The sequence below is a fragment of the Rana temporaria genome, chromosome 1 (assembly GCF_905171775.1).
Source record: "Rana temporaria chromosome 1, aRanTem1.1, whole genome shotgun sequence".
Lineage (NCBI taxonomy): Eukaryota > Metazoa > Chordata > Amphibia > Anura > Ranidae > Rana > Rana temporaria.
This window is the reverse complement of record NC_053489.1, coordinates 444034287-444061457: the sequence shown is the minus strand read 5'-3', so window position 1 is coordinate 444061457 and position 27171 is coordinate 444034287. Positions and strand designations below refer to the sequence as shown.

General features: G+C 42.6%; 1 protein-coding gene across 3 annotated transcripts in view; it reads right to left on the bottom strand.

Annotated features, from left to right (window-relative positions):
- The window catches only part of MAST3 (microtubule associated serine/threonine kinase 3), a 251058-nt gene that overhangs the window by 68319 nt on the left and 155568 nt on the right, over positions 1-27171 (bottom strand). For all 3 annotated transcript variants that reach the window (XM_040326886.1, XM_040326891.1, XM_040326895.1), the window contains 5 exons: positions 25951-25971; positions 25783-25861; positions 19364-19521; positions 13914-13989; positions 5927-6136 (listed from right to left, as the gene is read on the bottom strand). In XM_040326886.1, the coding sequence (XP_040182820.1) occupies positions 5927-6136; positions 13914-13989; positions 19364-19521; positions 25783-25861; positions 25951-25971 (544 nt within the window). The remainder of the gene's footprint in view (positions 1-5926; positions 6137-13913; positions 13990-19363; positions 19522-25782; positions 25862-25950; positions 25972-27171) is intronic.

Sequence of the window (27171 nt, the reverse complement as noted above, 5' to 3'; positions counted from 1 at the left end):
TCCACAATGTGTGACAGCAGGCAACGTGGCAAGTGACAATCCACAACATGTGACAGGCGACGTGGCAAGTGACAATCCACAACATGTGACAGGTGACGTGGCTAGTGACAATCCACAACATGTGACAGGCGACGTGGCAAGTGACAATCCACAACATGTGACAGGTGACGTGGCAAGTGATAAACATGTGACAGGCGATGTGGCAAGTGACAATCCACAACATGTGACAGGTGACGTGGCTAGTGACAATCCACAACATGTGACAGGCAACGTGGCAAGTGATAAACATGTGACAGGCGATGTGGCAAGTGACAATCCACAATGTGTGACAGCAGGCAACGTGGCAAGTGACAATCCACAACATGTGACAGGCGACGTGGCTAGTGACAATCCACAACATGTGACAGGCAACGTTGCAAGTGATAAACATGTGACAGGCGATGTGGCAAGTGACAATCCACAATGTGCGACAGGCGCTGTGGCAAGTGACAATCCACAACATGTGACAGCAGGCAACGTGGCAAGTGACAATCCACAACATGTGACAGCAGGCAACGTGGCAAGTGACAATCCACAACATGTGACAGGCGACGTGGCAAGTGACAATCCACAACATGTGACAGCAGGCGACGTGGCAAGTGACAATCCACAACATGTGACAGCAGGCAACGTGGCAAGTGACAATCCACAACATGTGACAGGCAACGTGGCAAGTGATAAGCATGTGGCAGGCGATGGTGGCAAGTGACACACTCGGGTCTCCAACTGTTTCTGCATTATGGTGAGTTGAACCATTTAATTTTGTATAACTATGTAATAATAGAAATAGGTCCAGTGATGCAGGATGCTGTGTAATGTAAAGGGGTCCAGAGGTGCAGTTGTGGAGACGGGGTACACAGTAGGACAAAGAGATATTGAAAGATGCAGGGGGCACAGTGGGGTGTTTTTAAATTTTAACGTGGGGGGGATAGCTTTTAACCCCCGCTAGCGGTCGATGAAAGGGTAAAATGCGACTGTGTATCGCCGCTGCTGAAGCGCCCCCCCCCCCCCTGAAAAAATTTCAGCGGACGCCCATGAGTCTGTGCCACCATAAATTGTCGCCACTGTGCCCATTAAACGCAGCCACTATGCCAATCACACGCAGCCACTGTTCCCATCAAACGCAGCCACTGTGCCAATCACACGCAGCCACTGTGCAATCAATTGTTGCCACTGTTCCCAAACGCAGCCACTGTGCCAATCACATGCAGCCACTGTGCCAATCACACGCAGCCACTGTGCCAATCACATGCAGCCACTGTGCCAATCACACGCAGCCACTGTGCCAATAACACGCAGCCACTGTGCCAATAACACGCAGCCACTGTGCCCATCAAACGCAGCCACTGTGCCATCAATTGTTGCCACTGTGCCCATCACACGCAGCCACTGTGCCATCACACGCAGCCACTGTGCCATCACACGCAGCCACTGTGCCATCACATGCAGCCACTGTTTAATCAATTGTTATTGATTAAACAGTGGCTGCCTGTCCCCAGCGTCTGTCCCCCTCCTGTGTCATGTCCCCAGCGTCTGTCCCCCTCCTGTGCCATGTCCCCAGCGTCTGTCCCCCTCCTGTGCCATGTCCCCAGCGTCTGTCCCCCTCCTGTGCCATGTCCCCAGCGTCTGTCCCCCTCCTGTGCCATGTCCCCAGCGTCTGTCCCTCTCCTGTGCCATGTCCCCAGCGTCTGTCCCTCTCCTGTGTCATGTCCCCAGCGTCTGTCCCTCTCCTGTGTCATGTCCCCAGCGTCTGTCCCTCTCCTGTGTCATGTCCCCAGCGTCTGTCCCTCTCCTGTGTCATGTCCCCAGCGTCTGTCCCCCTCCTGTGTCATGTCCCCAGCGTCTGTCCCTCTCCTGTGTCATGTCCCCAGCGTCTGTCCCTCTCCTGTGTCATGTCCCCAGCGTCTGTTCCCCGCCTGTGTCATGTCCCCAGCGTCTGTCCCCCTCCTGTGTCATGTCCCCAGCGTCTGTCCCTCTCCTGTGTCATGTCCCCAGCGTCTGTCCCTCTCCTGTGTCATGTCCCCAGCGTCTGTCCCTCTCCTGTGTCATGTCCCCAGCGTCTGTCCCCCTTCTGTGTCATGTCCCCAGCGTCTGTTCCCCGCCTGTGTCATGTCCCCAGCGTCTGTTCCCCGCCTGTGTCATGTCCCCAGCGTCTGTCCCCCGCCTCTGTCCCCCTCCTGTGCCATGTCTATAACAAGTACTCGTACCAGTTGTCCAACAATGATATTTACTGCTTTTTATAAAGAAATACAATTGATTTTATGCAGTATTGAGTTTAGCCTTTTGGCCCGGCCCTCCAAAATATTTTTAGTTTCTCATGTGGCCCCATCGAAAAAATAATTGCCCACCCCTGGTTTAGAGGCAACATTTTTTTCAGTAAATCCTCAGCAGGGGCCTCTTTGCTATGAAACCTGACCACCATGTTTCTCAAGTCCATTAGCAAAAATTTTATTTTATTTATTTAACTTTGCAGGTAAAAATTGTACACTCAATGCTTCATAACTATTGAACTCTGCCTACTAAAACTTGTATTAGAGGAAAGAAGAAGAGCTGGACGGCAGCACTCTGATACATACACCTTTATTGGAATTAATTAAAATCCATAGTCACAGGGATACAGGGACAGTGACAGCTGGTGCATTTCACACCCTTATTGGTGCTTAAACCGGAGTTCCACCCAAAAGTGGAACTTCCGCTTAATCCACTCCTCGCCCCCCCTTACAAGTCACATTTGGCATGTAATTTTCTTGGGGGAGAGTGGGACTTCCTGTCCCACTTCCTCTTTCTGCCCAGGGACCACTAAGGCGATACATCATATTGCCTTTTAGCGGCCCCTCCCTGTAGGCGATCGCCTGGGACACGTGACAGGTCCCAGGCGATCGCCTGTCCACTCAGGGAGCGCTGCGCCGTTCGCGCATTCGCAGTGAGTGCCTGGCCGTGAAGCCGAAAGCTGTCATGGCCGGGTGCCCACAGTTGCAATGGAGGCGCCAGCGGTGAAGGGGGGGGGACCGGAATGAAGCTTCCGGCGGCACGTTGCTGGACCATGGAACAGGAAAGTGTCGGTTTATTAAAAGCCAGCAGCTACACCTTTTGTAGCTGCTGACTTTTAATAAACATTAAAAAAAGGCTGGAACTCAGCTTTAATCATAGCTACAAGATTACAAACACTGATTGTGTGTATATATATATATATATATATATATATATATATATATATATATATATATATATATATATATATACACACACACACACACACACACACCTATATGTAATAAATTATATATATATATATATATATATATATATATATATATATATATATATATATATATATATATATATATAAAATGTATTACACATATAGGAATCTGACCAGATGATCCATCATCAATTAATTGATCAATTAACCTACAAGCAATCAGGAGTGATCCATGAAGCGCATGGCGAAGGCATGAAGGCAACACAAGCAAACAGGACGTTTAAGGTTAACTTATGAATCAAAGACAAAACCATTCATGTCCTCCTCTTGTATTCTCCAACACGCAGTCCCCATACAGAAAAAATTCACAAATCTTATATCAGATTAATTAAAATATAAAAACGAATAGTAAAATCCCATATACATGTGTGCAAAGAAAACATATATAGGACAAAAAAATAAATAAAAAATATCTACACAAATATATGTAATAAAAAGGTGTGTATGCGTCTTCCATATGTTGCGGTCTCCCAGGGACAGAAACCCACTCAAATTTGGAACAGCCCTGGAAATTCCCCCAACAAAAACTGAACCCCATAAGGAGATATACTAAAACTTGAACTAACATATAAGATGGACCATTATTCAGGTGTAGAAGTGGGAGCAGGAGGAGAGGTGGCTTTTAAACATAGCAGTTGGTCAAAGTTTGCAAAAAAATAATTTTTGTAGTTTCGGGGCTCTAGGGTCCACAGGATTAAAAACGCGATTTCGCATGTAGGTAGTGGTATTTTAGCAACTCCTCTCTGCAGGTTTATTTTAAATCACTTAATAGTTTCTCATGTCATTCTCGTCATAATTTATAGTATCACTATACGTCTCAGATGCAGATGAACTTACCTTTACACTTCGGCAGCCTACTCAGAACCTAAATGAGTAGGCCCAGTAGACCCTTGATCCTCATGTACAAGGGTCAATGTTCCTTGGTAAGAGGAAGAGAAGTTTGTCTGCATCAGTCTTCTAGATAATCTTAGGGGTCATTACCTAAACTAGTGCCCTTAACCACTTGAGACCAGGACCTTTATGCAGGTTAAGGACCTGGCCAGTTTTTGCGATTCGGCACTGCGTTGCTTTAACTGACAATTGCGCGGTTGTGTGATGTGGCTCCCAAACAAAATTGGTGTCCTTTTTTTCCCACAAATAGAGCTTTCTTTTGGTGGCATTTGATCACCCCTGCAGTTTTTATTTTTTGCGCTATAAACAAAAATAGAGCGACAATTTTGAAAAAAAATCAATATCTTTTACTTTTTGCTATAATGAATATCCCCCAAAAAGATATAAAAAAAACGTATTTTTTTCCTCAGTTTAGGCCGATACGTATTCTTCTACCTATTTTTGGTAAAAAAATCACAATAAGCGTTTATCGATTGGTTTGCGCAAAATTGATAACGTTTATAAAAATAGGATATAGTTTTATTGCAAGTTTATTCATTTTAATTTTTTTACTACTAATGGCGGCAATCAGCGATTTTTTTCGTGACTGCGACATTATGGCGGACACATCGGACAATTTTGACACATTTTGGGACCATTGTCATTTTCACAGCAAAAAATGCTATAAAAATGCATTGTTTACTGTGAAAATGACAGTGCAGTTTAGGAGTTAATCACTAGGGGGCGCTGTAGGGTTATGTATGACCTCATATGTTTTTCTAACTGTAGGGGGGCGGGGCTGGACGTGTGACGTCATTGATCGTGTTTCCCTATATTAGGGAACACATGCAATGAAGCTGCCACTGTGAAGAACGGGGAAGCTGTGTTTACACACAGCTCTCCCCGTTCTTCAGCTCTGGGGACCGATTGCGGTACTCTGGCGGTGATCGGGTCCCGTGGCCGCGGAGCTTCAGACCGCGACCTATGGCTAGGCACTTAAAGAGGACGTACAGGTACGTGCTTGTGCCCAGCCGTGCCATTCTGTCGACATATATTTGCAGGAGGCGGTCCTTAAGGAAGCCATTTTTGATTTAAAGTTATTGTAAAGTCTTTTTTTTTAAAAATAACAAATTATAACTTCCCTCCTCTGTGCAGTTGGTTTTGCACAGAGCAGACCAGATCCTCCTCTTCTCAGGTCTCTCTTTGCTGCTCCTGGCCCTTCCTATTGCGTGCCCCCTCAGCCAGCAGTTTTCTATGGTGGCACCCAAGCAGAGTCAGAGCTAAATATATCAATTCAGACACGGAGCCCTGGCCTGGCACCTCCCCGTCTCCCGATTGGCTGGCTAACTTTGAGTAACAGCCGTGAGAGCCAATGGCGCCGCTGCTGTTTCTCAGCAAATCAGGAGTGTCCTGGACAGCCGAGGGATTCGTGGACATCGCTGTAGAGGGAAGAGGCTCAGGTAAGTAATTAGGGGGTGCTGGGTAGGCTGACACACACCGAAGGTTTTTTAGCTTAATGCATCAAGATAACAAAAAAAACAAAAAAACTTCCGCCTTTGCAACATCCTTTAATTTCATCATAATGGATTTGAGTACCTGTACTCACATAGAAGTTTTTATGCAAATTAACTGATATGTAGTCACAATGCCACAGTAGGAGGATGAGGGTAGAGTGAAGTTCAGCCTTTGCCCAATCATATTGGGCTACAGGTATGCTTTAACTTTACGGCATCTAAAATTGTATTAAAAACTCACGTCTTGTAGCATCTTTTCCAGCTTTTCTTGGAGCTCCACAAAATAGCGGGAAGTAACCACTGCCCCCTTTGATTTGTCGAGGCAGTCTCGAACCAGCTCAATGATCTGATGATGAATGAAACCTAAGACACCATCAGCCAAAGGTAAAGTGCGACTTGGGCATAAGTTAGTGATGACATCCTGAAGTCTCTCTTCCATCTGCGCTGTTGCCTAAAACAAGGTAAACGTAATCCATTATACCAAGCAGAAGGATAAGGAACTGCATAGTTTCCAACATTTATTAAAAAACAACAATAAAGAAAATACTTTCAAAGCACTTGGCAACACAACATGCACACTTTAGTGTGTTGTGGTACCATTCATTTTGATCAGCACTCCAACGCTTGGTTGCATACTACCCTGATGTGTCGCAGCATACTGCATTGGACAGAAATGGTGCAGGTGCTTTTTTGGCCCGGTATGGTGCCCTGGCAGTCAATTGGAATGAGTGCGCCGCCTTAATACACTGCGTTAGTGAACAGCACTGGGCTGGAAAAGTGGAATGAGGCCCTAAAGCCCTTATGATACATTTATACTGTGAGAGTATTTACATATTAATGTACTATAATGTTCAAACAGAAAAGCACAGGACATCGGTTTGCTATGAAAACAATGAATGTGCAGCCATTTGGTGCAAGAAGTCACACACTGCCATTTTGGGTTCACTGAAAGATATAGAAATGCTCTACTAGCACAGAACAAAAATAAGGGCATGTACTCCAAAAATGTGTGACCATTAAAACCAAGATCAGGAAGTGGTTAATGCTTCATATTGCTAAGATCAGGATGCAATATGGTAGAATCAGGGTCTAGACTCTTATAGGCCTCCCTCTGGCCTCATATACCAGATTACACCACCTTTCACCGTGACAAAGATTAGCGGTTATAATTTGTTTAAGGTCCAACAGGCTGATTTAATTTTTTTTTTATCATTTGCTGCTGTTTGTTTTAAAAGTCTTCCTTGCAAAGGAATAGAAAAAGTGTACTGTATTTGAGATCTTTATGCAGTATGCACACTTTCCGATTACCAGTGGCGGCCCACCCATTAGGGGTGCAGGGGCAACGCACTTCCCCCTATCCATGTGTCCGGCCCCCCTAATCTACATGCAGGGTCCCGGACGCATGGATTCTGAGTTTTTTTATTTAAGGCATGCGATTAGAGCCATGTACTCTGAGCCCACCCAGTTCTGTGAAAATTGAATATGCGCTATGGTCACACTGATTCTCTTCCCGGCTAATCAGAAAGCGGATCCTGAGACCAGTTTCCGATTGGCCAAAAGGAGAAGCAATCCTATTGGCCTAGGAGGAGGAGGGAGGAAATACACGGCTGTTGTTGATGTCAAGGAGAAGATGCAGCTGCCACTGACCCCATCTCTGCTCTGTCCCCCAGCAGCATCCATCCAGTGCTCAGTCCCATCTGCATCGCTCCCTCCCCCTGCTCTGTGTCAGTACCTTTCCCCAGCACGCTGTCAGCTGTCCCCGCTTCCTGCCCCTCGGTGATATGTGATGGAACCTGCCCGGAGATTCACCAAGAGCCTGCTAAAGCCCGGGGTAGCCATAGAGCTACCGCAAGTCTCTACCCCTCGCTGCAAAAGTTTCTCAAAGCTTCCTATTGTGTTGTCCAGTATTCTCTTCTGCACATACCTCCACCCATCATACCTCTGGACTCTTCTATTAAACATACTGCACATTGCCCTGCACTTTTCTCCTGCCCTATTGAGGACATATTTCCCCATCTGTAATACCCTCCACACATTATCCCCCCAACATGACCCTCTGCTCTACTGACATACTGCCCACTCACTTTTTTTAGCATGGTTGGTTATATCCCTAAACCTTTCTGGTCCTGGAATGGGCGCAATTTTTAGCGTATACACAGACATAAAATACATTTTATATACAGTATGTAAACACACACACACACACACACGATTCTCAATCAACCTTCTGCACATTACCCTTATATACTTCTAGAAAACCTTTCCATATAAACAAGGATTATTGGTTTTCCCATATAGAAATACATGTACATACAACTGCATTAAAGTGATCTTTGATGCAGGAATACTGCATTATAGAAACATCACAGAAGAAAGAAAAAATTATAACCTAAGGCTAAAGCTATTAAGTCAATCTAGCAGAATTTGTATAGGCTTCCTTTTATTATGATGTTCTGCTAGAGTCTTACTGAGCACTAGCTGCTCTATGTTATGAATTCTATGTTGAGCTTAAGGGTTACTAAGCTCTCCAAGTAAACTGCAATGTATAATTGTTACTGCTTCCCTCCATACTTATGTTATATTTGGGGACTGCCAACTGCAAAAGCTGGCATGAATTCAATGACTTACAAGTATACAGTACTATGTAGGATAGGATATTTTTTTTTTGCACTCTATAGAATTCTTTAGTGAGACATTCAGTGAAGGACACATTTACATGCCCAGTGGGTGTATTGCTGCTTACCAGACAATTTGATATTATGGGGCATATTTTTTAGGATTATATATATATATATATATATATATATATATATATATATATATATATATATATATATATATATATATATATATATATATATATATATATATATATATATATATATATATATATATATATATATATATAAAAATACACACACACACACACACACACACACTTGTGTTCATAAGTTTACATACCATGGTACAATTAAATTAATGATTTATTGGCCATTTTTAAGAGAATATGAATGATAAACACAAAAACTTTTCTTTCACTCATGGTTATTGTTTGGCTGAAGCCATTTATTATCAAGCAACTGTTAACTCTTTTTAAATCATAATGACAACAGAAACTACCCAAATGACCCTGATCAAAAGTTTACATACCCCAGTTCTTTTGTGGTATTTGTGGATGAGGCTCTTTGGGCTCTTTCACACGGGCGGCCTGTTCAGTTTTTTAGGCGGACCTGAACGGGCGCTCCGTGCTCCTCTATGGAGCCGCGGATGTCAGCGGTGACATGCCCGCTGACATCCGACCCGCCAAAGTGTGACGGAGGAAAAACCTACTTTTTCATCCATCTGGTGGATTGGATCGGGTGAACACGGACAGACGGTCCGTGTTCATCCGATCCCCTCATAGGGGAGAGCAGAGAAAAGACAGGGCGGTCCCTGCACAGTGTGCGGGGACCGCCCTGTTGACCGCCGGCTCAGTGGGGATCAACGGAGCGATCCCCGCTGAGCAAGGGGCCTTAATCTTCTTAGATAGTAAAGCTGCCCATTCTTCTTGGCAAAGCGCCTCCAGTTCCTGTAAATTCTTGGAGTTTCTTCCCTGAACTGCACGTTTGAGATCTCCCCAGAGTGGCTCAATGATATTGAGGTCAGGAGACTGAGATGGCCACTCCAGAACCTTTGGTTTATTCTGCTGTAGCCAATGACAGTTTGACTTGGCCTTGTGTTTTGGATCATTGTCATGTTGGAATGTCCAAGTACGTCCCATGCGCAGCTTCCTGGCTGATGAATGCAAATGTTCCTCCAGTATTTTTTGATAACATACTGCATTCATCCTGCCATCAATTTTGATCAAATTTCCTGCGTCTTTGTAGCTCACACATCCCCAAAACATCAGCGATCCACCTCCGCGTTTCACATTAGGAATCGTGTACCTTTCATCATAGGCCTTGTTGACTGCTCTCCAAATGTAGAGTTTATGGTTGTGGCCAAAAAGCTCAATTTTGGTCTCATCACTCCAAATTCATTTCGGACTGATAAAACATGACAAGGAAATGGGGGATCCCAATACAGGTGGTTCCCAGGTTACAAACAAGATAGGGTCTGTAGGTTTTTTCTTAAGTTGAATCTGTTTGTAAGTCGGAACAGGTAAAATTTTTAAGTGTAGCTCCAGCCCAAAAAACGATTTTACACCCCTGTAACATTTGTTTTGCTGTCTGTGCCCTGTTCAGAAGATTTCACCTCACTTTCTGTCCCTGTGACAGTTGGATTTTGGAAATTTTGGGTTGTTGTGGAAACAAGCCTTGGTGATAAAGCATCAGAGGAGACACCTTTTTCCCATATTAACTCAGGAGTGAATTTCCCTTCCTAGGGGTAGATTTCCTCTCACTTCTTGTGGTCTCCCTCCGTTTGTAAGTAGGAGTCATTTGTAAATCGGATGTTTGTAACTAGGGGACCCCCTGTACATTAATGCATAAGCTTTAAAGCATCAGGATAGCACAAGATAGAGAAAAGAAGGTCCAACTAATAACCATAGGAACCCTTACAGCTAGCAACCAGAATGAAAAACAAAGAATCCCACTTCCAAAAGAAGTAGCATTCAAGTAATGTGACAGACCCGAGCTGGACCTTAGGCAAAAATGAAAGTCACAGGGCACCAGAAACATGTCCTCGCAAAAATAAAACAGCCGTTTACTAAACCCTCCTAAGTCCATGTAAAAAGAAGTGTTATTTTTTTATGCAAAATTTCGATTTCGTTTTAGTCCTAGTCTTTTGGCTAAAATTACATTTTAGTTTAAGTCGTATTTTCGTTACCTGTATTGTTTTCGTTTAAATTGTACTGGAGATTTTAGTTAACTAAAATACAATTAAAACGGAGTTCCGCCCAATTTTTTTTTTAAAGTCAGTAGCTACAAATACTGCAGCTGCTGACTTTTAAAATAAGGACACTTACCTGTCCAGGGCACCCGCAAAGTCGGCACCTGAATCCGATCTGTCCCTCGGGTGGAGGCGCCGCCATCTTCGGTAAGAGAATCAGGAAGTGAAGCCTGTTCCCTACAGGACATACACGACTCGCGCTGTGCGATCCCACTGGTCTCTCCTGTCTTCTGGGACCCGTGTGTCTCCCAGAAGACAGGGGGGGAGGAGAAGGCTCCCGGAAGCGGCGAAAATACCCACAAGTGGCTCGGGTTTCTATGCCCGGAAGTGGGAGAAAAATACCTGTATTAGACAGGCATCTGCTCCCCCCTACCCCTGAAAAGTGCCAAATGTGACACTGCAGGGGGGGATTCTGAAAAGCTGAAGTTCCATTTTTAGTGTGGACCTTCACTTTAAAGTGGAAGTAAACCCTCCTATCGTTTTCAGCCAAGGAAGCGGCCATCTTGACCTCGGTTTAATCTGCAACTGCCATTAAGCTGTACATGTGACCTGTTATGAAACCAGCCATTGGATGGTTTGGCAGTTTGGTTGAGAGCACAAACAAATGTGACAGCTAGCATTTCCGGCATGCCGGGAATGTTAACTGTTTTTGTAACTATGAAATTGAAGGGTTTACTTCCACTTCAAGTCTACTAAAATCGAATGGGTTTAGCTAAATTGTAATGCCTTATTTAAGCATTTCTCTAGGAATTTCCAGACTCATACTCCTGGAGTAAAAATCGAACATGTTATTAATTATGTTTTACGGTTTGAACAGCACTACAGACACAGATTTAGCCGTTGTGATATACATCGTCTTTATAAATAAAACCAAGTTTAATAAACAAACAAAAATGTTGCTTTTTTGACAAACAGAAGTGCAGTTATTAAAAAAAAAAAAAAAAAGACAAAAAACCCTACAAAACTCTATTGGCTGTAAAGCCATTGCACATATTACCCGAATATATTATCAGCATTAAATATTAAGAAAAGCTTAGTAGATGCCCCCTACCTTTGCTTGTGTGGTAGTGCAGTTTTTGACGTCAGATTTAGTTTTAGTGATAGTCTTAACTAAAATTACATTTTAGTTGTATTTTTGACATCTGAATTGTTTTAGTCATATTTTAGTTGACTAAAATAGTGTTAATATAGTCAATGAAAATTTATTAATTTTAGTCAACGAAATAAAAAATGTGTAAAAGTAACCAAAAAGGCTACCTTTTGGCACAAGTTCATCAAGGAACTTCTGAAATAAATTTGAATGGAAGACTCTGTATGGCCAAAAAGACCAAGGTAAAATCCCAAGTTCAAAGGAGGACTTCACATGGTAAGTAACATGAACTACCCTGTGAACATAGCTTTAAATCAAAGAATAGTTTGTCAGGAGCCACTGGCAAGGAATCCCCAAGGTTGAAATCTGATGGCACTCGTCACCAAACACTGTTCTATCCCCATCTTCAGAAATGGAATCCAAGGATAAGTGAGGATTAAAGCCAAAAGAATCACACTACTGAAAGTAAGCCTTGCAGTTATGGTGATAAACCTTCCAAGATGTTCACTTGCAGGTCTTAAGCTTGGTAGACATGAAAAACTCAGTCTCTTGGTCTCTTAGCACGTGTGCTTCAAGAATCATGATTTAAAGCAAGCCAACTGAGAAGCAGGATGCAGTACTGTCCCCTGCAATCACAGCTGTGGCAAAACTGGAAGACGCCATGAGATAACTGCGAGAAGACACCCAGATCTGCCTACTCCTGTGTCAATCTGGAGCTATGAGGATGATGGGCATACCCTCTAACTTCATCTACCAGAATAGTTGGCACAAAAGCTTCACCGGGGAAACACAATGATCATTATCAGATTGTAATAATCCCACAGAGCCATCAGAATGTCTCCTGCGAAAGATAGTAGATCCTTTGATTTTGCAACAAATTTGTCAACTTTTCTACTAAAACAATACGCCATCAAATCCATGTCCAGCATCCCCTAGCGGACGTACATATGTCGAAACACATCCTGGTTGACAGATTATTCACCAGAATCCAGGTGCTGACAGTTTAGGAAGACCTTCATGCTAATTTTCTATGCTGGGAATGTGCAGTGCAGAGAGCCAGTACCCGCTATTCCACCCAGCAGGGAATGTGTTCTAGCTCCCAAGCTGTTGCTGAACTCTGTGCCATCCTGATAACTTGCATTTGCCAGTGTGGACCGTACTTTAACTAGGTTGGTCTAACAAAAAGGGAGGAAAATGGGATCACTGAAATTTTAGAATGATAGTCTAGATTACTACTGGGACCAGTAAATGACCCTGTACATAAAGCGCTGCGCTCCACTTCCTCCTCCCGGGAGAACACACATGTCAGAGCTTGTAGCCATTGGGCTCCAGTCGCTAATCAAATGCAGATCTCCTGCTGGTTTTCCAGCATAGGCCTGGAGACCGGCTTCTGTCTTATGAGGACCTGTACACAAGGGCCGAAAGTCAGCCAGTAACGGCTGGACTGTTTTTGGACCATTTTGGGCTGTGTATCTAGCAATAGTCTGTGCCCAATAATAATGCTCATTCTTTTTTCTTCCCTTCACCGCACATTTCTTCTCTCCAAATAAGCAGTAGCCCAGATGTTTGCCCAAGAAAAGTCAACATTTTTTTCGTTGTCCAATTGCCCTGTGAAGCCTATGATGCACATAACACGATTCAAAATTTAGTTGTTGGAGATAAAATTGACAGATATGGTATTTTTAATGAACAACATTAAAGAAGTCGTCTCAATAGAGTTTTAAAATGTTCAATTTAATCCTTCAGCAGAAACACTTGGTCCTGTTGGAATTTGTTCTGCCATTGTCAAGTAGTGTGGTGCACCCCCACCGTTTCCCATGCCCAACCAAACTGTGGCTCTGTGTGCCTAATTGCAGCTGTTTGTAAACATACACAGCCCCACTTGCTGGATCACAGCCCCGCAGCACTGAGCAATCTTTCACTTTTATGAACAATCAGCACTACACAGTGCTGAAGGATCGTTCATAAAAGTCAAAGATTACACACTACTGCAGGGATGTGTGTGTTCGATCGGCCATGACTGTGTATGTGTACAAGCAACAAAAGATAGAAACGCAGCTGCAGAGAGGAAGGGTCTGTTGTTATTGCATTGCCAGGGCAGCACTGATCTTTCCATCATACTAGTAAAAAAGTGAAACAAAGGGACTCAATGTAGGCTTTAACTAACCCCCCCCCCCACCATCCTTTCTTTGTTTACAATGATAAAAACAGACTGCTGTTTTAGGGACGCTAAGAGGCAAAATAATACATGAGTTTAACATACAATTACCTTTGGAAATCTCTCCTTATAAACATGATTCATCATAATGATCTCATTATCAAAGTTTCCTGATGCTCGACCAGGGCTGAAAGACATACAAACAGATTCCTTAAAGCATATACAAAATCATTTATATCTATTGCTTCATTTCCTGTCTCAAACACTTTAGTTCTGTTTCCTTTATATTGAAAGAAGCATTGCTTAAAAATAACAAAAATAAATAACCACATATTCAAACAACAAATCTGTGAAGTTATTTAAAAAAAAAAAAAAAAAAAAAAAGACACACATTTATGTTGCAAATAAGCACATCAGCATTATTGTATGTACTGTATGGGGTTATTAAACATAAAAGCTATGCTGCAGCTGTCCCATGTCAGCTCTAAGATCAAGAGCTGTCATTACTGCTGATCAAGTTCTTGGTCTGCTCAGAGCAAAGATCAGTGACCGCTCTCTGCTCTGCTTCTTCAGAGCTCACTGGATCGTTGGGCAGGAGAGGGGGCGAGCGCAGCTGGCTCGGGCTCTTAGCTGCATGCTAAGAGCTGGAATCAGCTGTCAATGAGGCAGCTGGGTGAACCCCTGACAATATTGTCAGGAACCTTCCAGAGCCGGGAGCTGCTCTGCCATGACAGTGGGAAACACCCTGCTATAAGTGGACTCTGGGTCACTGGAGAGCAAAATTAAAAGGCACTCCTGTGACCCACAAGAGAAGTATGGCCAAAAATGATTTCATCTCACAGCGCTTCACTTTTAAAAAATGTTGTTTTGTTACAGCCTTATACCAAAATAGATTATATTAATTATTTTCCTCAAAAATCTACAAACAATACAGCATATAATGACGACATGAAAGAAGTTTGTTTTAAATCTTTGCAAATTTATTTAAAAAATGTACATAAATATTTATAGTCTTTGCTTAATACTTTGTTGAAGTTACAGCCTTAAAGGGGTTGTAAAGGTAAACATTTTTTTTCCTAAATAGCTTCCTTTTCCTTAGTGCAGTCCTCCTTCACTTACCTCATCCTTCCATTTTGCTTTTAAATGTCTTTATTTCTTCTGAGAAATCCTCACGTCCTGTTCTTCTGTCTGTAACTCCACACAGTAATGCAAGGCTTTCTCCCTGGTGTGGAGTGTCGTGCTCGCCCACTCCCTTGAGGGGAAAGGGGGTGAGTCAGGACACTCTCTGCATTGCAGATAGAGAAAGGAGCTGTGTGTTAGTGGACGTCCTGACTCTCCTGCTCGCCCACTCCCCGCTCAAGGGAGGGGGCAAGCACGACACTCCACACCAGGAAGAAAGCCTTAAATTACGGTGTGTAGTTACAGACAGAAGAACAGAAAGTGAGGATTTCTCAGAAGAAATAAGGACATTTAAAAGCAAAATCGAAGGATGAGGTAAGTGAAGGAGGACTGCACTAAGGTAAAGGAAGCCATTTAGGGGGGAAAAAATTGTACATTTACAACCCCTTTATTAAGTCTTTTGGAGTATGATACTACAAGCTTGGCACACCTATTTTTGAAACAAGTGAAATATTTGCGCTGTAAAGTGTTATACAAATTAATGTGTGTGTGCATATAACCACATACATATACAAGTACAAAAAATGGGTGGGGAAAGTCCAAAAAAGGGGGAGTGACACTAATATACCAGTAAACAATATTGTTGAATAGTCATTAATCGAGGGCACAGTGCTGAAGAGGTCCAGGTACAACGAAAATCCAACCATGTAGGGGTGCAGTTCATCAATAACGTTGTGAAGTGAAAAATGTTGAAAAACACAACAACAATAAAAAAAAAAAAAAAAAAAAAAAATTATATAAAAATAGAAATAAAAATAAGTATAAAAATAAAAATAAGAATAAGGGTCAAAGTATTTCAGAAGAAGGAGGCCTTGTATCCAAAAAGGGTGAAAGATAGAGAGTGAGCCGTAACCAAGATCTCATATATGCACCTCTAGTGATCCCAGCAGCTCACCTCTAATCTGGCAAGCTGGATTAAATCAGCCTGATCCTGATGGGTGTGGTCCGTTGTTGAATATCACATACGGGTCTCCATAAAGTGTATTACATGAAAAAGTAAAAGGAGTAGAAACCAAATGGTGTGATAACGTCACAGAGAGGGATAGCAATGTCTTCTGATTTAAACCAGTAGAGATGCACTCACATGTGGGTGAAAAAACTGGGGCTCTTATCCACGAACGCCGAGCTCGTCAGTCCCTCCTTCCTCTCCCTTACTGCTTCTCCAGGGTTAGGAGTCCCGTGTCCCCAATGGTTCACGAGTCGGCTCTTGTTATGTATGAGGATCTCGGTGGTGTATGTGGGGTAAGAGAGAAGGACAAGCCTGATCGTGTGATATCATCAACAATAAACAAAAACCCCCCAAGAATGCCCAGGTAGTAATGCACTCACATGAACAATATAACATAAAAGACCTTCCTCCACGAGTGCGGACTCGCAATAAATCTGTGCCTCCAACACTTCCCCTCTATCTGTGGCTCAGTCCGGACACTCAGATGTGGCAGTCATACATGGGGGGAAGTGGAATGGACAACCACAGCGTAGCCCAGTCAGACGTGAAAAGTTTATTATAAAAGCACTTAAAAACTCACATTTAAAATCGAAATTGCTGCATCAATCCGACGAGTGGCGAACTCGTATATCCAGTGGTCCGATGCTGGAGTGTGTCAAGCCCTCCAATCCCGACGCGTATCGTCAACATGTGACGTCAAACTTTTCACGTCTGACTGGGCTACGCTGTGGTTGTCCATTCCACTTCCCCCCATGTATGACTGCCACATCGGAGTGTCCGGACTGAGCCACAGATAGAGGGGAAGTGTTGGAGGCACAGATTTATTGCGAGTCCGCACTCGTGGAGGAAGGTCTTTTATGTTATATTGTTCATGTGAGTGCATTACTACCTGGGCATTCTTGGGGGGTTTTTGTTTATTGTTGATGATATCACACGATCAGGCTTGTCCTTCTCTCTTACCCCACATACACCACCGAGATCCTCATACATAACAAGAGCCGACTCGTGAACCATTGGGGACACGGGACTCCTAACCCTGGAGAAGCAGTAAGGGAGAGGAAGGAGGGACTGACGAGCTCGGCGTTCGTGGATAAGAGCCCCAGTTTTTTCACCCACATGTGAGTGCATCTCTACTGGTTTAAATCAGAAGACATACTTCTGAAATACTTTGACCCTTATTCTTATTTTTATTTTTATACTTATTTTTATTTCTATTTTTATATAATTTTTTTTTTTTTTTTTTTTTTTTATTGTTGTTGTGTTTTTCAACATTTTTCACTTCACAACGTTATTGATTGGATAAAGTATTGATGAACTGCACCCCTACATGGTTGGATTTTCGTTGTACCTGGACCTCTTCAGCACTGTGCCCTCGATTAATGACTATTCAACAATATTGTTTACTGGTATATTAGTGTCACTCCCCCTTTTTTGGACTTTCCCCACCCATTTTTTGTACTTGTATATGTATGTGGTTATATGCACACACACATTAATTTGTATAACACTTTACAGCGCAAATATTTCACTTGTTACAATTATCACTTTTTGTCTATCGAGGTAGACCTCTTTTTTATTTGCAGCAGTATCCCCACTTTTCACTTGTCCCCTCACTCTAGACAGCGCAGGAGTTCACTTCACCTATATTTCACTTACCTATTTTTGAGCAGTTTCTCCCATTCTTCTTTGCAGGACCTCTTAAGCTCCATCAGGTTGGATGGTGAGCGTTGGTGCACAGCCATTTTCAGATCTCTCCAGAGATGTTTAAAACGGATTTAAGTCTGGGGTCTGGCTGGGCCACTCAAAGACATTCACAGAGTTGTTCCATAACAACTTTTTTGTTATCTTGGCTGTGTGCTTAGGGTCGTTTCCCTGTTGGAAGAAGAACCTTTGCTCCTATCGGAGGTCCAGACCTCTCTGGAATAGGTTTTCATCAAGGAGGTTTCTGTACATTGCTGCATTCATCTTTCCCTAAATCCTGATTAGTCTCCCAGTTCCTGCCGCTGAAAAACATCCCCACAGCACGATGCTGCCACCACCATGTTTCACTGTAGTGATGGCAATTTCCAGGTGATTAGCGGTGCCTGGTTTCCTCCAGATATGATGCTTGCCAAAGAGTTCAGGCCAAAGAGTTCAGGCCAAAGAGTTCAATCTTTGTTCCATCAGGCCAGAGAATTTGGTTTCTCATGGAATGAGAGTCCTTAAGGTGTCCTTTGGCAAAACCCCAGGCGGGCTGTCAAGTGTCATGTGCCTTTCATCTGGCCACTCTACCATACAGGCCTGATTTGTGGAGTGCTGCAGAGATGGTTGCTCTTCTGGAAGGTTCTTCTCCCTCCACAGAAAAAACACTGGAGCTCTGTCAGATTGACCATTAGGTTCTTGGTTACCTCCCTGACTAATGCCCTTCTCCCCTTATCGCTCAGTTTTGCCAGGTGGCCCACTGTAGGAAGAGTCCTGGTGGTTCCAAACTGCTTTCATTTACGCATGATGGTGGCCACTGTGCTCAGTGGGACCTTCAATGCTGAAATATTTCGGTACCCTTCCCCAGATCTGTGCCTCGATACAATCCTGTCTCGGAGGTTTACAGACAATTTCTTGGACCATTTGCCTTGTTTTTTTGCTCTGACATTCACTGTTAACTGTTGGACCTTATATAGATAGGTGTGTGCCTTTCCAAATCATGACCAATTAACTGAATTTACCACAAGTGGATGCCAATCAAGTTGCAGAAACATCTCAAGGATAATTAGAGGCAACAGGATGCACTTGAGCTAAATTTTGAGTGTCATGGCAAAGGCTTATACTTATGTACATGCGATTTTTTTTCTATTATTTTTAAAAAAAATTGCAAAGATTTCAAACAAACTTCTTTCATGTTGTCAGTATGGGGTATGGTTTGTAGAATTTTGAAGAACATAATGAATTTAATACATTTTGGAATAAGGCTGTACCATAACAAAAATATGGAAAAAGTGAAGCGCTGTGAATACTTTCCGGATGTACTGTACATACTGAACATCAGAGCACCTCTCTGGGTATTAAAAAGTAAAAAGGGACACACAGATCTGTAACTTTGAATGATGACCTGTTTTCTTGATTTACTGGAACATATAAACAAATCAATGAGACTGTATGTACATGCAAGGAACATGAAAAACATAAAAAAAAAAAAACATAAAAAAAAAAAGGGACACAGTCAACTGTGCAAACATTTTCCGTAGTTACAATGATTATACTATATGGAACAGCTGTGAGTGTGGACAAGTATACCTTTTTATACAGTAGTCAAAAATGAACTAGAGAATTTTATCATGAATTATGCAATCACTAAACTGCATTAGTTGCGTAGCTCTTTGACTATATTTTTGTTCAAGATTTTATATTTTAAGTGCAAGATGATTTAAAAAAAATTAGTACATTACAGTACTCTCACCTGAGGCTTCGTGAACGAGGCCGCATACATGGTGGTTGCATTCCTTCTTCATTGCTGATGCTCTCTGTGCTGCGGAAGTGCTTGGAAAGAAAATGCAGCTCATCGGCAGTGGGCTGGTAGGGTAGTTGATGCAGCTTCTCTTGAGAAGAGGAGGAAGACTGCAGAGAGAGAGCGAGAGAGAGAGAGAAACACATTAATGCAAAACAGAGGTTGTCGCCTACTTGGGACGCCTGGCATACAAAAATCATTAGAATACCTAAAACATGTATAAGCCTGGTAACACTCATAGGGAGTCAATAAAAATAACTAGAATGCGCAGTATAAACATTTAAAATTATAAAAAATTTAGTGGGTGCAACATAAGTGTAGCATAAAAACTTTTTTTTATTTTTTTATTAATGTAGCGCCTTTGTACTTATCAGTACAGGTGCGATCGTTAAATTTAGTGGGATGAGAGACTTGCTTGCTATCATCCATGTTGATTTATTTAAAATTTGGCTGTCGCCAGCCCTGAACTGTCCTGTGGGTCATTCTGGCTCCGGAGATGCCGTTTCATCTCTGGATGACAGGTGGCGCCAAAGGGGTCCAGGCGGAGCCACTTCTTCCCAGCAGCCAATTAGAGGAGTTTTCCCCCGCGGAGCATGCTGGGGAGGGGTATTTCTGTGGCGGAGGCCATTGCTCTGGGTTCTTTGCGGGTTACTGGTGCGGCACCCACCTTTAGGGTGTGCGCACATCACGGGCCCCGGCTATATGGCCTACCAGGCCGGGGCGCACATGCTACACGGAGTTCCTGACTCTGGGCCCTCATGGCCCGGGGCGACTGATGCTGCCAAGGGGCCCCAGTGATTGACTGGGTTCCCCATCCCTCATCAAGAAGATCCCAAGCGAGTTGTGCTGTTCGATGGGGAGTCGGTCTGAGGTGAACCCGGAGGCAGGTGATCCAACAGGGCTTAGACGAACCATTGGGGATCTGGGTGGCGGACACTGACAGGTTGTATGCTGCAAACTGTCAGTCGGTGACTCAAGGACAAGAAGTCTATCCTGAGGGAGATTCAGGCTGATTATTAACGGGGAGGATTCGCTCTACTATTCACGCTCTTGATACATTGGGCCTGTGAAAGAGGTCTGTCCAGGGACACTTTACCCACTCCGGCTGGAGTGGCGACGTGACAAGTGTAGTTATTGGAGGCCGGACTGCTTATTCTATCCATAGCCTGAATCTGTGAAGTTTATTCTCTTTTCACCAATCTGCACTATCTACCTCAAGTTGACTGTTGGTCGTGTTGGACCAGAAATAAAGCATTGAAAACGTCAACCAACAGTCTGGACATTCATTCCGTTACTGCTGTCATCACCATCATTATCCCTAGACACATCACGAAGGTAACTTAAATACGCCGATCCCAAATCTAACCAGCGGCTCCTGAGGGGGTAGCGCTACATTAATAAATGACAAAAACAGCAACATGTTGGCAAAATAAAAAGCGCATATCACATATCTTCAAGGGGCAGCACGAAGAAAAATAAGTTAATGCAGTCATTTAATTTTGTGCCTTTAGTAGTTAAAAGGTTTTTGAATGTACAATTGCTCTCTCTAGTAGCTGTTTAATATTAGAACTATCCATTTTTTTATTTTTTTGCATCATTATTCACTGTGAGTATACACTTAAACATACTTGGGGGGGGGGGGGGGAAGGCTGGGGCGGCCTTGAAATGCATAGTCACGTCCTGCTAGGGTGTATAATGTTATCAGCTTCAGCTTTCCTATGCTGTCAAAGAGTCTCCTACATTTTGGCAGACCTGGCCTGTGGCAATGTACACTTCATGGATTACCACTGCTACCTCAAGGACGACAGTTTTACCTGATTGAGGCTATGCGATAATGCGCTTTTTATTTTGCCAACATGCGAGTTGCCATTTGTCTTTCTTCTATTACTAGGTATGTCTATATGCTACACTAAGGCCCCTTTCAGACTGGGGCGGGAGCCGCAGTGGCGGTATAACGGCGCTAAAAATAGCGGCGCTATACCGCCGGGATTGCCGCGGGAATCAGCCGCTAGCAGTGCGGTATTACCCCCGCTAGCGGCCGATAAAGGGTTAATACCGCCCGCGGCGGTATTGCCGCGGTCTCCCATTGTTTTCAATGGGAATGAGCGGTATACATGCCGCTCCTCTCACCGCTCCAAAGATGCTTTTTCCACTATTTTTCATTATGGTTTACAATACAGATAAGGAATAATTTACTCACAAACTTTCCAATTAAAGCGGAACTTCACAAAAGGGGAAATTTCACTTATCCTTCTCCACCACTATTGTAACAATCTTTTTTCAGTGAGCACTTCAAGTGTTTCCCTGAAAATAAGCCCGGGTCTTATATTAATTTTGGTAACAAAAGACACAGTGGGGCTTATTTTCGGGGTAGGTCTTACCATGTCATGTGTGGTCTTCACTCCCCCCTCTCCCTCCCTGCCTGACAGAATTCCCCAGTGTAAACTGAGATAAAATGCTTGTACAATCCTATAATCCACTCTATTAGAGCATTATATAATGTACGTGTGTGTTTCTGTAATATAATTGTGCCAAATACTTTCGTTATAGCGCCGCTCTGCGCTTCTGTGACCCGCCGGAAGCTCTCTTCCCCGCAATTATATTACAGAAACACACACATTGTACATTATATACCACTGTAATAGAGTGAATTATAGAATTTTAAAAGAATTTTAAACTAGGGCTTATTTTCGGGGTAGGGCTTATATTGCAGGCCTCCTGGAAAATAATGCTAGGTCTTATTTTTGGGGTGGGTCTTCTTTTTGGGGAAACAAGGTACCTATTTTGTACAGGTACCTGCTCTCACTACTGCTCTGCTCGCCATAGACACACACACTGCATTTATGGTAAATGTTTTAGGCCTAAAGATTACTTTAAACCCACAAACAGTATATACAGTATTTTCTGCAGAGACCCTGTAGAATAAAAATTACTGCAGTTGCTATTTTTTATGTCACTCAAAAATTACCTAATTTTTATTAAATCTATATTTTTAGTAAAAAAATAAAAATAAAAAAAAAAACACTCAAATTAATGACACTTTGCCACAATGTAAAATAGTGAGTGTACAGTTTGTATAACAGTGTAAATTTGCTGTCCCCTCAAAATAAAATAACTCAGCACACAGCCATTAATGTCTAAACTGCTGGCAACAAAAGTGAGTACACCCCTAAGATGAAAATGTCCAAATTGGGCCCAAAGTGTCAATATTTTTTGTGGCCACCGATATTTTGCAGCACTGCCTTAACCCTTTTGGGCATGGGAATTCACCAGAGCTTGACAGGTTGCCACCGGAGTCCTCTTCCACTCCTCCATGACGAAATCACAGAGCTGGTGGATGTTAGAGCCCTTTGGCCCAAATTAGCCATTTCCCCTCCCCGATGTCATATGACTAGGGCCAAAACAACTAATCGATTAATCGACAACTAATCGATTATGAAATTAATCAATTACCATTTTCATAATTGATTAATCGGCCAGTAACATAATGGGGGTTAAAAAAAATAATAATTAGCCCTTTATAGTACAAAAATAGCAAATCGCTATTGTAAATATTACTTTCACTGTCCCACAGTAAGAAATGAACCCCTAACAATAGCGATTATTTGCTCTTTTTGTACCAATTCTTGTTTTTTTAACCCCATTATGTTACTAAACATCTCAGGCCTGGGTTACACCTCTGTTTTTTGGTGCTTTTTGCAGAAACACACTACAATTCATTCACATGGTTTAATATGGGACACGTTTGCATCCATGATTTTTTCAGCTGCCGCGTATTCGGAAAGAGCAAGGACTTTTAACGCAAAACGGGGCTATTTTGTTTTTTCATTTCAATATACTTCAAAAGGAGACACTGCAGTGAACCATGTAATGCATCTGTGTGGCAATTTGTGTTTTTTAATCTGCCCAAATACAAATAGGTAAAAAAAAAAAAAAAAAAAATGTAAAAATGCAAATCGCCGCGAATTTTTTTTAAGGTTATTAACCGATTAATCAAAACAATAAATCGGACAACTAATCGATTATGAAAATAATCGTTAGTTGCAGCCCTACATATGACTCATTGGTTTTACAAGGTCTCAGGTGTGAACGGGGGGGCAGGTGTGTGAAATTTGGTGTAAAAACGCTCACTCTCTCATACTGGTCACTGAAAGGTCAACATGGCACCTCATGGCAAAGAACTCTCTGAGAATCTGAATACAAAGAATTGTTGCTCTACATAAAGATGGCATAGACTATAAGAAGATTGCAAAGACCCTGAAACTGAGCTGCAGCACGGTGGCCAGGTCCATTCAGCGGTTTAACAGGACAGGTTCCACTCAGAACAGGCCTCTCCATGGTCAGCCAAAGAAGTTGAGTGCAAGTGCTCAGCATCATATGCAGAGGTTGTCTTTGCGAAATAGACATACGAGTGCTGCCAGCATTGCTGCAGAGGTTGAAGGGGTGGGGGGGTCAGCCTGTCAGTGCCAAGACCATATGCTGCACACTGCATAAAATCCCCTGGATCCATAAAAAGAGCGGAAAAGCGTAGCATTATTTTAACATGAATGTGAATATGCAAGTGGGCCAAAAGCAAGCCAAATGTTGGTCTTAAAATTGGTAATGTGCCCTCCTTAATTGCTTGCCGACCAGCCGCCGCAGTTATACGGCGGCAGGTCTCTCTGCTGGGCGAGATCACGTAGCTATACGTCAGGTATATTTAATTAGCTAGCCTCCAGCTGTTGCAGAACTACAAGTCCCATGAGGCAAAGCAAGACTGATAGCCACAAGCATAACACCCAGAGGCAGAGGCATGATGGGACTTGTAGTTTTGCAACAGCTGGAGGTCCGCTAATTGCTTATCCCTGCTATACGTCATCTCTCCCAGCAGCCCCCCGCTCGTCCCTGATCCCGGCGCGCATGCCCGACGGGCGCGCGATCGCCGCCGGGCACCCGCGATCGCGCGTTACAGAGCGAGAACTGAAGGGGGGGGGGGACTGACTGGGAGAAATGACTGATCGCTGTTCATACATTGTATGAACAGACGGTCAGGCATTTCTCCCCTGACAGGCCCGGGAGCTGTGTGTTCACACACAAACAGCTCCCGGGCCTGTCAGGGGAGAAATGCCTGACCGTCTGTTCATACAATGTATGAACAGCCATTTCTCCCAGTCAGTCCGCCCCCCTTCAGTTAGAACACACCCAGGGAACATACCTAACCCCTTCCTCGCCCCCTAGTGTTAACCCCTTCCCTGCCAGTGGCATTTTTATAGTAATCAATGCATTTTTATAGCACTGAGCGCTATAAAATGCCAATGGTCCCAAAAATGTGTCTAAAGTGTCCGCCATATTGTCGCAGTACCGAAAAAAAAAAAAAAAACGTTGATCGCCGCCATTACTAGTAAAAAAAAAAATTATTAAGAAAAATGCCATAAAACTATCCCCTATTTTGTAAACGCTATAACTTTTGCGCAAACAAATCAATAAACGCTTATTGCGATTTTTTTTATGAAAAATATGTAGACGAATACGTATCGGCCTAAACTGAGGAAAAAATTTTTTTTTTTTATATATTTTTGGGGGATATTTATTATAGCAAAAGGTAAAAAATATTATTTTTTTTCAAAATTGTCGCTATATTTTTGTTTATAGCGCAAAAACGAAAAACCGCAGAGGTGATCAAATACCACCAAAATAAAGCTCTATTTGTGGGAAAAAAGGGACGCCAATTTTGTTTGGGAGCCACATCGCACGACCGCGCAATTGTCAGTTAAACCGACGCAGTGCTGAATCGCAAAAAGTGGCCTGGTCTTTGACCAGCAATATGGTCCGGGGGACTATGTGGTTAATGTACAACAGGGCACTGGAGAGGCACTGCATAAATCCAATGTCTGAAAGGCCAGCGATATCAAAACCATCTGGAAGTGCTCTGCTGGAGAGCAAAACATTCATGGACCCAGCACTTGCTGAAACAATACATCCTTTAAGGGTACAAGACAGACTGTATGGAACTCAAGGTATTTAACTACTATTGCCATTATAATGTTCAGCACCAGACACAATTCCCGAGTACTCAGGACCAAAAATTGTACAAACTTTGGAACCGATGGGCTTTTTATGGCCAGCAGAAGATTGCCCTTATAATGATTAAAAAAAAAAAAAAGTATCTCCACTTTTGTTAAAACAAAATAAAAAACATTCCCCTCTGGGTGATTGGTGTACTTTGCTGCAGATTTTGGCAAACTTTACTGCCGATTTTTTTTTCCAAATCAAAACTGTCCATCTTAGAGGGTTAAAACCATGACATAAGCGAATATGGCTTTATTCAAACCAGAACACCACATTTCATTATTAGCCTACAGATATGTATCTTAAGAACAGCAGTGATTTACCGAAAGAGTGGAACTTGGAGTATTGGTACCATATCCAGATGATGGCAAAGATGCCAAGGACCATCTACGTCCATCAGATCTAAAAAATAAATTCATGAAAACAGTTACAAAAGTTTCATAGTTAAAAATGCTTTGTGAATTCAATGTTGAAAACATATCTGTTATTACCTGTCAGTCCGTGGTCCATGACTTCAATCATTTCAGGGATTAAATAGCAAGGAAAAAAAAAAAACACAAAACATTAAAATATATAACAGGCAGTAATATCAGTACACAGACTCATAAAGATAAGACTACATTAATACAATACAAGAATACATTAATAACAGATCATAACCAATGTCTAATAAAAGAATGGCCAATAAGCATGGAGTACAATTTGTTGGCATCCTCTTAATTATTTTACTTTACAAATCCATGTATAAAACGTTTGCAGACCAACCCTTGTGAGATCTGCTTTGTTACTTAAAGGGTCACTAAAGGAAACATTTTTTTTTGCTGAAATGACTGTTTATTGGGTATAGAGACATAAAAGTTAACCGATTCCTTTTAAAAATGATTACAAATTGAATTTAATCTATCATATAATGTGCCTCTAGTTTCACTTTCGGTTTTAAAGGTACATACATGAAGTTCCGGGTGAGAGGTGAGTCGGGAAGACTCACAGAACAAAAACAAACAAATCCAGGGCAGGGTTTTGTTTTTAAAATGAATCTGATTGGTTCTGAGGAGTTTTAGACACACATTAATGACAGCTTAGACCACCGTGAAAATCTCCCAGTACGATGGTTATAAGGAAACAGGCAACCAGGAAGTGTGGAGATCAGAGCAGAATTACAGCTACTTCAAAGCAAAAACAAACAATGAGGACCTAAAAAAAAAAAAATTCCTTTAGTGACCCTTTAACAGCACTGGGCATTGCAAATGCAAAAAAAATAATGCCCCTCAATGTAATTGTCAATCATATTGTCCAGTGATGTAGATCTATTATCAATCAAGATGTTGCTGTGCCAAATATTGACCGGTCACACTACAGCTGCTTAATGACAGACCCTTGGCTTCCAGAATATATACAAATCAGCCAGGGATCCTGGGAGATGCTGTTGGCCATGAATAAAAGGGGCCACCCTGTACTCATTACCCTGGGAGCCATGATTAAGCACTAGCTGTAAGTGCGAAACGCGTCGGCTATCCTGTATTCTGTTGGTTGCAGTGACTGTGTGTGTACAGTTGAATATTAAAGACAACTTTTTTAAGTATTTTGGAGTGCGGCCATCCAGTTTTTGTTCCTCAATTTTTTGCCATTACCCTGGGAAGGTGGCTTGGGGGTGCTCGAGTCTATGACAATATTCCCATATCAAAAGGCCACAAATGCATTGCGGAAAATGA